This window comes from Chironomus tepperi, unplaced genomic scaffold, assembly GCF_022539635.2.
Source record: "Chironomus tepperi strain 1889 unplaced genomic scaffold, CSIRO-AGI_Ctep_v1 contig_48, whole genome shotgun sequence".
Lineage (NCBI taxonomy): Eukaryota > Metazoa > Arthropoda > Insecta > Diptera > Chironomidae > Chironomus > Chironomus tepperi.
In genome coordinates this window covers 249,135-261,038 of record NW_027226170.1, presented here as the reverse complement: position 1 = coordinate 261,038, position 11,904 = coordinate 249,135, and the positions used below count along the sequence as shown (strand labels likewise).

General features: G+C 31.7%; 1 protein-coding gene across 1 annotated transcript; it reads left to right on the top strand.

Moving 5' to 3' along the window:
- Window positions 1–5,216: 5,216 nt before the first annotated feature.
- On the top strand, window positions 5,217–11,880 carry LOC139099278 (uncharacterized). The gene is made up of 6 exons (XM_070651701.1): window positions 5,217–5,602; window positions 5,852–6,047; window positions 6,111–8,184; window positions 8,248–11,060; window positions 11,126–11,249; window positions 11,312–11,880. The coding sequence occupies exons 1-6, from the start codon at window positions 5,217–5,219 to the stop codon at window positions 11,878–11,880; spliced, it is 6,162 nt and encodes a 2,053-aa protein (XP_070507802.1).
- Window positions 11,881–11,904: the final 24 nt, after the last annotated feature.

Genomic DNA, 11,904 nt, shown 5'->3' with positions numbered 1-11,904 from the left:
AATTAGGAAAATTTGATGATTTGTTGAAAAAAGTATTAATTTATTAAAAAAGTTAAGTTTAATAAGGATAAAGAAAATCTAGTTGCTAATTACATAAAGAATAACAACAAGAACAGCATCATCATACTGCAATAAAACAGTACACTTGTTTTTAATTTCAATAGGAAGTAAACGTGACCAAAAGCGCGCAACATCAAAATGAAATAAATTTTAAGTGTTTTATTCCTGCAACATTTAAAAAGTAATTAGTATGCAAGTCTCCTTATAAATTATAAAATCCATGTTATAATTAATGATATCTAAAAACGAAGTGGAAGTACTTGATAATAAGAAGTCATATCATCTTAATACATAACAATTTTTGCAGAATTTATATAACTGATAATAAATCATTAGTGCATTCAACATATTCTACATAGAACATAAATTTATGAAGCGCATGATAGAGAATGTATGTATAAGTGACAGCAACTTAAAACTTGTAAATTGAGAAGGATATAATATACTTTCTTTTCATATTTTTTTTGTGTCACCGTTATGAGAGACGAAGCATCCCATCTTCATTTAGATGATAAAATAAAGTAACAAAAAAAAAAGTATTACAATAAGTAGCAAAAAGAAATGAATATCATGTTGATTAAATGTCTAATTAATTACACATTCGCATATCCATCTCGACTCGAGTATTTCAACCACTTATTTACAAAATGTTTTACATGATGTAATGTATCAACATGAAATCTTGTTCGTATATACGCAAAATACATATTCATACATGATTAAATAAACATCAAAAATTTATGTTAATTGTTACCAAACTATAGGCATTATGGAAGCAAAAATCATACCGAGAAAATTTATTTTGGCATTTACAAGCACAACCGCAAATTTAAGGAATTTTTATTGAAATTATCTGACATTTTATCTCTAAACATATTTATGCACAACTTCTCTCTGTCACTGATTTCACAGCTTTTAGTAATTGTCATTAAAAATACCATCAACATTCATTACTTCAAATTTGGGGACGTTCACTTATTACGTAACACGACTTTTTGGCTGCCACCTCCCTTCCCCCCTTTCCTTTCTCAAAAATATCCAAGAAATTAAGGATAGAAGTGAAGCGTAGCGAAATCACGACCCACTCCTTGAGGGCACTTCACCAACCCACCCCTTAGAATGTTACGTAATAAGTGGACAACCCCTATGCTTAACGAATGGAACAACAGTCAAAAGATAAATTATTTCACTAAATATCACGCGGCAACAAAACCACAATTTTAAGTTCCTAGAATTTTTTAATCTCGCGAGAATGGAATTTAAATTTCATAATTTAGGACATGCATGTACCTTATCATTAATCTTGATTTATGTATGCAGATTCAGTCTGATAATTATCATGTTGATGATCTATTATGTATGAATGCCTACAATAAATTAATCACATTGATGATTGAAATTTAAGTAATCTACAGCCATTTTAACATTTCTGCATGCTTGCCATAGCATACGTGACATAGCATCACATAGTATTTCTACCAATTAATCAACTTAAAAACGACAATAATTCATACTATCTAAAATAAATATATTAATTATGTTGAACACATAAACTAATGATAATTATTTATATCAGTACGTTATATACATTAACATACAATACATACCTACTAAATCTAGATCAATATCACAACATGAACGAATGGAACACTGTCTAGAATAAAAACTTTTATCACAATGTTTATCTAAATCAATTAAATACACCTGATGTGATTGAGATACATATATCTTATTATATTTAACATATATCGGTTCTAGCGTATCGATATTTTATTATGGCTCACACATATACATATGTCATTGGAAGAATGTTATGTTTAATGAAAAATCTTTCACTTTCAAAACTCAACATATAAAAATTAAAAATAAAACAAATTTTAAAAGTTATTCCTGACTTTTCCTTCAATTTTCAGCTTTCCTCATATTTTTGAAATGTTTCAGTTTCAGCATGTTCTCTATTTCAAGTCGCTGTTAATGTTAAGATGCGTATAAAAATGAATTTTTAAGTTTTTGCAGGAACTTCCTGGCGTTTTTAGGTTGAATTCTTAATTGAATACAATTCAAGATCCAGAAATCAATTTAATTGATGATAATCATGATTTCAAATCATCTAAATCTATATTTTCAGGAATATTCAGTTTTCTACAAGTAACAAACACTTGTTTTTGAAAATCATCAAACCCTGCCATGTAAATTACTTAATCCAAGTTGGGTGTGTAATCAACAAAAGTATTTTTTGTTTTTATTTTAATTTTTTAGGCTTTTAAGTTATTTATACCAGCATAAACATGGATTTTATGAAAGCCTGCGCCACGATAATCCTATTAATATCATTATTTCAAGCCAGTAAGTTCAGGAAGCTTCAAAATATTAAATCTGAATTTTTTGTTTATTAATGAAATATTTTACATGATCTTTCAGCAACGGCTCTTGAATGTTATGTTTGCGCAAATCAATCAGATAATGCTGGAAAGTGCCTTAACACAATTAAAACTTGTGAACCAGATGAGGATGTATGCAAAACAGAAATTCGATGGGGTAGGTCGAGTTTGAAATAATATCAACATTTGATTTCTATGTGACCATTTCCCTTTTCAGGTTCAACACCATATTGGGATTTTGGAGCACCAAAGCAATACTACGTATCAAAGAGTTGTTCAACAAAGAAAAAGTGTCAATCAATAAGAAAGAAGTATATGCCATACTGTACTCATATTTGGTATGAAGATTGGTCCTGTTCAGAATGCTGTCTAGGCGATCGGTGCAATTACTTTGTAATAAGTGGAAGCTCAAAGATAATAGCATCATTTGTCATGATGATCACAACGTACATAATCAGTAGAATAATTTAAGAAATTTTACAAGAATCTCAAAAATCAATTCCGTCCAAACTTTAGATTTTAGAAAGATTTTAACATTCCATTAGATCTGATCTTATTTTATAGATCTGTGAATACATTGATGACAATTTTAATAAATAAATACATTTAAAATAAACTCAGTCATGATTTTGAAGTCAATTTTAATGTGTTTTAATAATGAATCCATTGCTTAATTTCCTTTATATTGCTACTTACTCGTGACTAATAAAATTGTGGAAAATTTTCCTTGAATAATTTCAAACTTTAGCTCAGTCAGCGTTTTTAATTCAAAGTGAAAAGATTAACTTAAAGGAAAAAAACGAGGAATTGAAATGAAAATCTTTTCAATTTTAATAATTTTAATATTTGCCAAGCAATCAGTTGCGCTTAAATGTATAGCATGTGATACATCGAATACCGATGAGACATGTGATCTGTCATATAAATGCGATAAAGGAGTTAAATATTGTGAGACTCTAGTCTCAAAGGTTGAGGGAAGTTATTCAGTTGTAATGTCCTGTGCCTCAGAAGAAAAATGTACGGCAGATCCTATTCTTAAAGATGGATTAGACGAATGTAATTATGATGAGTAAGTTCAAGCAAATTTTAAGCTGTAACGTAATTAAGTAAATATTTTTAAACAGTGACAATACAGAATGCTATACATGTTGCAAAGACAATGACTGCAACACATTAGATGAAGCTCTTAAAGCCATTCCAGACGATGTTGAAATTGTCAAACCTACCAAAAAAGACAAAAAAGTAAAGGAGAAGAGAGAGGATGATGAGCAGGATGAAGATGAAACTGATGAAACTCCAGAAGAAAGTGAAGAAGAAGATGATGAAGACGTAGAAGCTGAAAAAGACAAAAAGAAAAAGACGAATAAAAAAAGCAAAAAGTCCAAGAGTAAGGAAGAAGAACCTGAGGAAGAAGAGGAAGCTGATGAAGAAGAAGAAGAAGATGTAGAGGAGCCAAAGGGAAAATCCGATAACGACGAGGAAAAAGATACTGAAAATGAAGCAAGCAGCAATGCCACCGTAGAAGTTGCAAACAAATTTCCTGACAATGAAACAGTTGCTGATGAAACTAGCATTGACAATAAAACAGCTACTGCTACAAATATAACTGCCGATGCAACTGGAGAAAATATTGATACTAACAGTGCCACTGAAGAAGTATTGGAACCAGTTGAACCAAAAGTTCAGGAAGAAGATTTTGAAGACAATGCTGGAAATGCTGAAAATATTGGAAATGTTGAAAACCCTGATCTTAATGCTGAAAATAGCAATCCTTTATCTGATAATGAAAATTCAACAAACAATGCTTTTGGCTTGGAAGAGAACAAAGTACAAGGAGGTGTTGAATTCACTGAAAGTCAAAATTCTGAAGAAGAATATTCACCCACAGATGATCCAAATTCGGAAGTCGATGCAAATGGCAATTCTAATATAATGACAGAAGGAGAAAATGCCAATAACGCTGAAGAACATCAAGAATTATTTGAAGCTCCATCATCATCATCAAAATATCAAATTTCAAAAATTCTTCTCTCTGCAGCTATCATCTTGATTGCAATTCAATTATTTTAATTTATGATTATTTATGTACCAATTTGCTGTATCTGTTCTACATTCATTTGAGATTTAATAAAGACATCTTAACCTTTCAATTCCGAAAGTGAAAATCTCTTCGTATTAATTACCAACTTATTTTTTTCCTCAGCAAGCTTTGAAAAATATTTTTCTTCAGTTTAAAAATTTTCATGAACTTGTTCGGATCAAAATTTTAAAATTTAACAATTTTGGAATCAAAATTAAATTTTGGCAATATGGAATCAAATTCAAAAGCATCAGTTCAGTTTTCACAAAAATCGAGTATTCTCTCTATCAGCAATCGATCGACGTTAGTAAAGCAAAATATTTAATTTGAAAACAGAAAATTAATTGATAATTTTTTACAGAATTTCAAAGAGTACTCGACCATCTACAGCAACTTCAAGTATCATTTCTGTAAATGAAGACGCATCAGAAAGTGCTAAAAGTAGACAATCTAGAAAAAGTGAAAAATCGTTAGAAATTCCTGTTGATATTTTCAATGATCCATTATATAATCAGGATGGTACACGCAATACTAAAATCCCATTTGAATTGTACCTAATTCGGAAGCAGCAAGAAGAAAGAGAGAAGAATAGAAAGCAGGTGAAGGTGTCAACAATTACTAAAAGAGACACAACGGTATTTAACGAAGCAATTAGAAAACTGAAAATTGAAAAGGCAAGAGAAAATGCTCGCAAAATGCAATATATTAAAGCCCTTGCAAAGTCACGAGCAGCTGATAAAAGCTCAAGAAAAGCAGAAGGGAAAAAACTTTTCGAGGCAAAATATCAATGTCGCCTGCGATGCAATGATGACAAAAAAAGATCAAAATCTTGTTCGAAATCTAAAACAAGAAAGGACAAGCTTAAAGGGATATTGAAGTACAAGAGACCAGTCATCAATATTCCACCATTGAAAATGAGACCAAAGAAGGAAGAAGTCCCAACTGAAGACAAAAAGAAATCAAGATATCCTGTGATAGTCATTCCGCCATTCAAAACTTGCAAATGGGTTCCAGTTTCTCGTCCAAAACCAATAAAGCCTAAAGTTGTTATCGAATATCCTCCTTTGAAATTAAGAAAGAAGTAAGTGTATTTACTAATTCTGAACAGCACATTGTGTTTGCCGTATTAGACAACTTGACATAAAGTCCAGCTAATAACTAGAGCTATGGTCGACTGGGAGGAAAAGGAACGTACGATAGAAAATGTCATAAGTTGACCACATATCAAGTTATTAGCAAGACATTATGTCTAATTGTCCATTCGGGTAACCCTGACGTGTAGTATACAGATTCTCAATAATATATACAACTATTTGTTTCCATTAACTAGACCATGGAATCCAGCACAGAAAAAGAAGTCGCAAAAGAAAATTTATAGAACGTCAAAGCTATTCTATCCATTTTCTGTTTCAACACTTGGAAAAACGTGGAATTCATTTAAATTTTTATCGGCGACAAAACAAATACTAAGCGGCAAGCTTTCACAATATTCTAAGAAATTCAGCTTTACTAGTAATGGAAAACAGGTACGCCATTAAGCATGACTCATTTATTTTTACCCACTAATAATCATTTATTAAATTTTGCAGAGTGCATTTATATCTGTCGTCGCCTTGTCGACTTATGACCTACATCCAATGAAGTCATGGAAAAGCTGTCTTCTTGATGAGATAATTTCATATGGTGACATCAATTTCCGACGTCAATTAAAGCACATGAAGCATAAGAGCGTGATTAAGCCATCCAATGTCTATCATAAAATATATTTGAGATATGCAAAGTTTCTAGTTGAAATTGGCGAGATGACTGCTAAAGGAATTTATGATCCAGAAAGTGCTGCAGCTATCTACTCTCATGTGAAGGATATCTTTAATAAATTTACATCACTGATAATTTTGTATAATGGACAAAATTATGCCATCTGGAAAGAGGATAATGCTTACTATATCTTTAATTCAGAGGATACAGATGAAAATGGAAAATTAATTGAGAAAAATCGAGGTGGATGCTGTGCAATACGTTCAACAAGCTTATCTACAATTATTGACTATCTGATTGACAACTTTAAAGTTATAAAGCAGCTTTATGAAATTTTCTCCTTCCGTGTCAATCAAAAGCTAATGATTGAAGATTTGGAATGTCCACAAAAAGAAATTAGCACAGCTTGTGGTGTAGCAAATGAAGACAGTAAAACAATTGATGAACCTGAAGATAAAAACTGTATTGAACAAGAAATTCCAGCACCTAAAACTGGACTTGCAGCAGTTCTATTTCGACATAAAATTGAACCAACTTTTGGTGATAGCTTCCAATATTCATCGTTGTCTAATCACATGTTTATAACATGTGAATATTATCTTAATAGAGAAACTAAGGATCGTGCATCATTTATTTCATCAGTAGCAGTTGTTATGTTGCAGATCTGCAAGTCATCATTATGGATGTCCGGAACTTTGGAAAGAATTTTTCAAATTGGCAATGAAGTTTATTATGAAAATGTCGAGAAAGTTCTAACAGAACGAGAAAAGGAACTGCTTGAAAGATTGAAAGCAATGGAACCGGAAGAAAAGGAACCAGAGCTAATAGATGAAAATGCAGAAGAAGACGACGATGACGACGATGATGATGATGACGATGATGATGAGCCAAAGCCATTGACTAAAGAACAAATACGAGCTATGAGGCAAGAAAGACTAGCAAAGCCTCCAAAAGAGATCAAAGTTAAAGAAGAAATTCCAATAACTGAAATTAAGCCTGCAGTGTCAATTGGCAACCTTAAATATGAAGTATGTGTTGAGACATTAAATATCGGAAAGATTGAATCAAGAAAACGGGAGGAATTGAATTTGGAATGTGGAATCATCAATCTCTTTAAACATTATGATTATGGCTTAATAATTGGACCTGATGTTGTTGCTGTATGGCGTGAAAATGGTCATTATTTTATGTTTGATCCGAATCAATGTAAATCATATCGAAGATACAATGATGAAGATGAAGATCCTTACAACAGTTGCTTAAATTGCTTTAAAAATCTCCATGATCTTATTAAACTATACATTGAGAATTTGGCTAAATGTCAACGTAATGCCATCTATAAAATTTGTAAAATTGACTCCAGAAACTACACTGAAAAGTCTGAAGATTGGCAAAATTTTAAATCAATTGGAAATAATAAGTGGATCCTCTCTGGTGATATTTTTGACTCATCTATTGAATTCGAAGAAGTAAATCGAAATCATCAATCAGTATGCATAGCAGTTACTGCAATAGCTAAAACACGAGAAACTGGATTATCTTCATGGACATCCAGTGAAATTGATGAAGTTGTCAGAATTGGCGATGAGTTTTATTCGGTCTGTATCGAAGAACTAAAGCAGCATGACAAGTTTGAAAGTCACGACTTGTCATTGAATGAAATCGGAAGCACATTAAAACTTAAAAATATAATTGTTGACTTGACTTATGAAGAAGCAGTGGTTGAAGGAATGTCACATGAAAATTCATCATTAACAAATGGACTCAAAAAGTTCTTTAAAAAAGATGATTTAGGAATCATTAATTTTGGTCTAAAAGCAGTAGCTGTTTTAAAATACAGCGACGCATTTTTCTTATTTGATAGCAGTGGCCGCGATGAGTTTGGAAGAAATTACAAAACAATTGGTAAGTTCAGTCAAAAGTTCAATAACATACAGAACAATTCTAATCATTGATTTTATTTTACAGATCCTATTGATGCATGCACAGTCAAAGGTTCCGCATGTATGCTTCGTTTTATAAACATCGAAGACCTTTCGAATCATTTGATGATGAATTTTGAAGCTCCACTTTTCACAATCAACAAAATAGATGTATCTGTGAGATCATCACAAGCTCCATGTCTATACAATTACAAACAATTTGGAGAAGATCCTTATGGTGCCATTTTGAAAGCATTCAATAATTATCATGAAGATTGCGATGAATACAAATGTGAATCATCACTAAAAACAATGTGCAACTTGATGTCTTGCTTGTGCTATGCCAATATTTTTAATCCTCGATTTTGGGCACCGAATGATTTGAATGAAATTCTTAAGATTGGATGGAAATTCCTTTGTAAAACTTCAAATGATGATTTGTGGGAAATGCTTAAGCAAGTTGATGTTTGTTCATCCAAATTAAAACTAGAAGTTGTAGAAGAACAGCAAGGAATTTTCATGGTCAAGGAAAGAATCTTGTCAGGTCTCAGTAAATTAGATGAAGTCGTTGAGGAAATAACAAATATTTCGGAAATCAATAGATCAACTGATGATGATCAATTCAATGCTGAAGCGAATGTCCAACGAGAAGATCGTTCATCAATATTCCAATCTATGCATTTAGAAGGAAGTATTGTATTGGAAAATGTACTTCAAACTTTAACAGAAAATGACAAGTCATTTGCCATTTTAAGCTCATCATTATTTACAATTGCAATTTTCAAAATTGAAAATTTCTTCTATATATTTGATCCAAAAGCATCGATGAATGGAATGTTGACACGGAAGAGATTGGAAGATTTTATTAATAATTATCTTAAGAAGGAACACGAAATGCTTCTTGCCAAACTAAAAGAATCAAATAATTTTAAACGTATTTCAATGGAAGAAAAAATGGAGGAACTGATATTTGGACGTAAAGTTGTATTTGGTGCTGCGACTGTAAAGCCATCACAAGTGCAAATTGTATATACGTCAAGCTATGGGGCAATGAATAGTGAAGATGAAATAAATATAAGTGAGAAAGGATGTGCTTATGTTGCTTGGTTCTCAACAGTTGATCTTCTGCATGAACATATTATCAATAAAATCCCTGAACGATTTTTGGATGAGCAATTTGAAGTGAAATTTGTTGAAATATCAAAATGTGATGCTGAGTGTACTCAAGTCTCAATGTGGAATAATTTTGAAAAGATTCACGACAATCATTGTATAATTCGTGGAACATTTTCTCAAAATGATTCACAATTTCCAGTTACTCATCGAAATAACCAGGATGTTGCAAACTGTATATTGGCACTGGCATTCACACAATTCTGCAATGAGGATGAATGGAATACAACAGTTCTTGACGTGATTCTAAAGTTTGGTGATCGACTTTTCCGGAAATCACTCGCAAAGAAATTGAGCATAACTTCTATTAGTGCTAAAGATCTTAAATTAAAATTCTCTGAATTGGAATGTCCAATATTCATACGACCATTCATTATTAACTGCAATCATGAAATGATACATGATGATTTGATTGTTAAGTACGGTGATGAATTTCCACTACAAAATCTCAAAAATGTTGTGAACGAGTTCCTTAACATTGACAAAAATACAGGAATTTTAGTTTCGAAGAGTTATTACGTTGCAATTTGGAAAAGCAATGATGGAGCATTTTTGATGTTTGATCCACATGATATTGGACCTGATGGAAAGCGAAAATCTGCTGGATTATCAAGCCTTCAAAGATTTACAGACTCATCTGATCTTGTTGAGATTTTCTGGAATAATATTAAAGAAATCGAAGGATTCAACAAATTTCAGCTATTTAAGGTAAAGATTGAACTTACTCATTTCAAAGAAGGCGAGGAAGATACATTTGAAAGCATGGAACCAGAAATTGTGATGCCTCAATTTAGAATGATAAATGGAAAATCAGCGTTACCAAATACCACAAGTGTTGAAATGACAATCTGTTATGCTATTGCTGTTCACTGTTTATGTCGATCACTGGATGCAGAATATTATACAAGTGACATAATTGATAGAATTATTATGTTTGGAAATGAATTAATTTGTGAGTGCTGTACAAATGATGAAGTTTGCTTTAAAGACTTCAATTTATCCAAACGTACATCATGTCCGGATGAAATTAATTGGAATTTCCAACTTAATGACACTTTCACTACAATTCAAATGGATATTTTCCGTCGTGGGATTATTACAAAAGAACCATGTCCATTACCAAATCTTATTTTTGTACTTGAAGAATTTTTTGATTTTCATTGTTCTGGTGTGCTGGTTACAAATGAATTTATTATTTCAATCTGGAAGGATAATAATGAATATTATGTGTTTTATTCGTGTCGCGTCGATGGAAATGGCAAAAGAAGTAATGACAAAGGGAATGTTGCACTGATCATATTTAAAACTGTTCATGATCTTTATAAAAATATTCTCAATAACATCAGACATCAAACAGCATCCTTTGAATTAAGAACCTGTAATATCAAAATGGCAGATAATGTTGGAGATTCCAGTCAGAAGACATGTTCTAAAAAGAATAACAAGAGATTGATGAAACATGCCATCAGTGAAGAAATAATCATGCCAGCTGTTTCATACAGAGAAATTGAAAATACTGAACTGGACGATGAAGAGCCATGCAATCAAGATCTGAAAATTATGATTGAAAATTTAAAGAGATTTGGATGTGATAAGGGATTCATCAAATTTCCTCGAGGTGGTTTCATCTGTGGAAAATTATCCAAAAACTCAAAAAGCTTCAATGAAATCTCAAGAAAGTTTCATGTAAGCATTGACATTTTGTTTTTATTCGTATCCATTTGTTCTTATCACGATTTTTCTATAAACAGTCGCCTGCTATCTGCCTGTATTCTACAGCTATGCATTCAGTTGTAAATATGAATTGTTGGAATAGTGATGTCATTGACTGCATTATAATATCAGGCAATAGCCTATATGTTGAGTCATCAATAGGTAAGTTAATAGTTTTGAGTTAAAATTAAAGCAATTCGTGACATATTATTTTGTTTTTATAGTTTGTGGAACTTCTGAAGTGGACATCACGTCAATCGTGACTCCAATACTGTTAAAAAATCATGAGTTAATCGTAAAAGCTGAATCATGTTTTGAATTTGCGCATGAAGATTTGAAAATTGAGCATCTAGAACCAATTGTATGCGAGCTTCTATCATGTTATGATGCATGCTTCATTTTAAAGTCATGGAGTTGTTGGACTATTTTGAAATCAAATACTTTTTATTTCATGTTCGATCCACTTGGCATAGAAATTCCTGGAAAAAGTATAACACAACACCGTGCTACACTTTATAGATTTGATTCTTTACATCAGCTTATGGGATATCTGTTATCATGCATTGAATGTTTGAAGGAAGATGATAGTATTTGCACGATAGGTGGAATTATGTGTACAAAAAGTAAAATGCTACCTAGAAAAGTTGTCCAAAAACCAAAACTATACAAGAAAAAGAAAATTATGAAATGTCCCGAATTTAAACCTTCAAAGACAAGTCTTCACATTCAATCTGGTGAACTTCCTGGAAAATATAAAACAGTGTGTTGTGAAAATAGAACTTTTGTATGCTAAAAAAACATTTACTGATATGATTAA

What these genes read in the sequence shown, in the direction of transcription:
- LOC139099278 (XM_070651701.1), top strand. Translation starts at nt 5,217, where the DNA reads ATGCAATATATTAAAGCCCTTGCAAAGTCACGAGCAGCTGATAAAAGC. An exon ending in TTACTAGTAATGGAAAACAG is followed by an intron (nt 6,048 to 6,110) that starts GTACGCCATTAA and finishes TAAATTTTGCAG; the next exon opens with AGTGCATTTATATCTGTCGT. An exon ending in AAGAAATTACAAAACAATTG is followed by an intron (nt 8,185 to 8,247) that starts GTAAGTTCAGTC and finishes TTTATTTTACAG; the next exon opens with ATCCTATTGATGCATGCACA.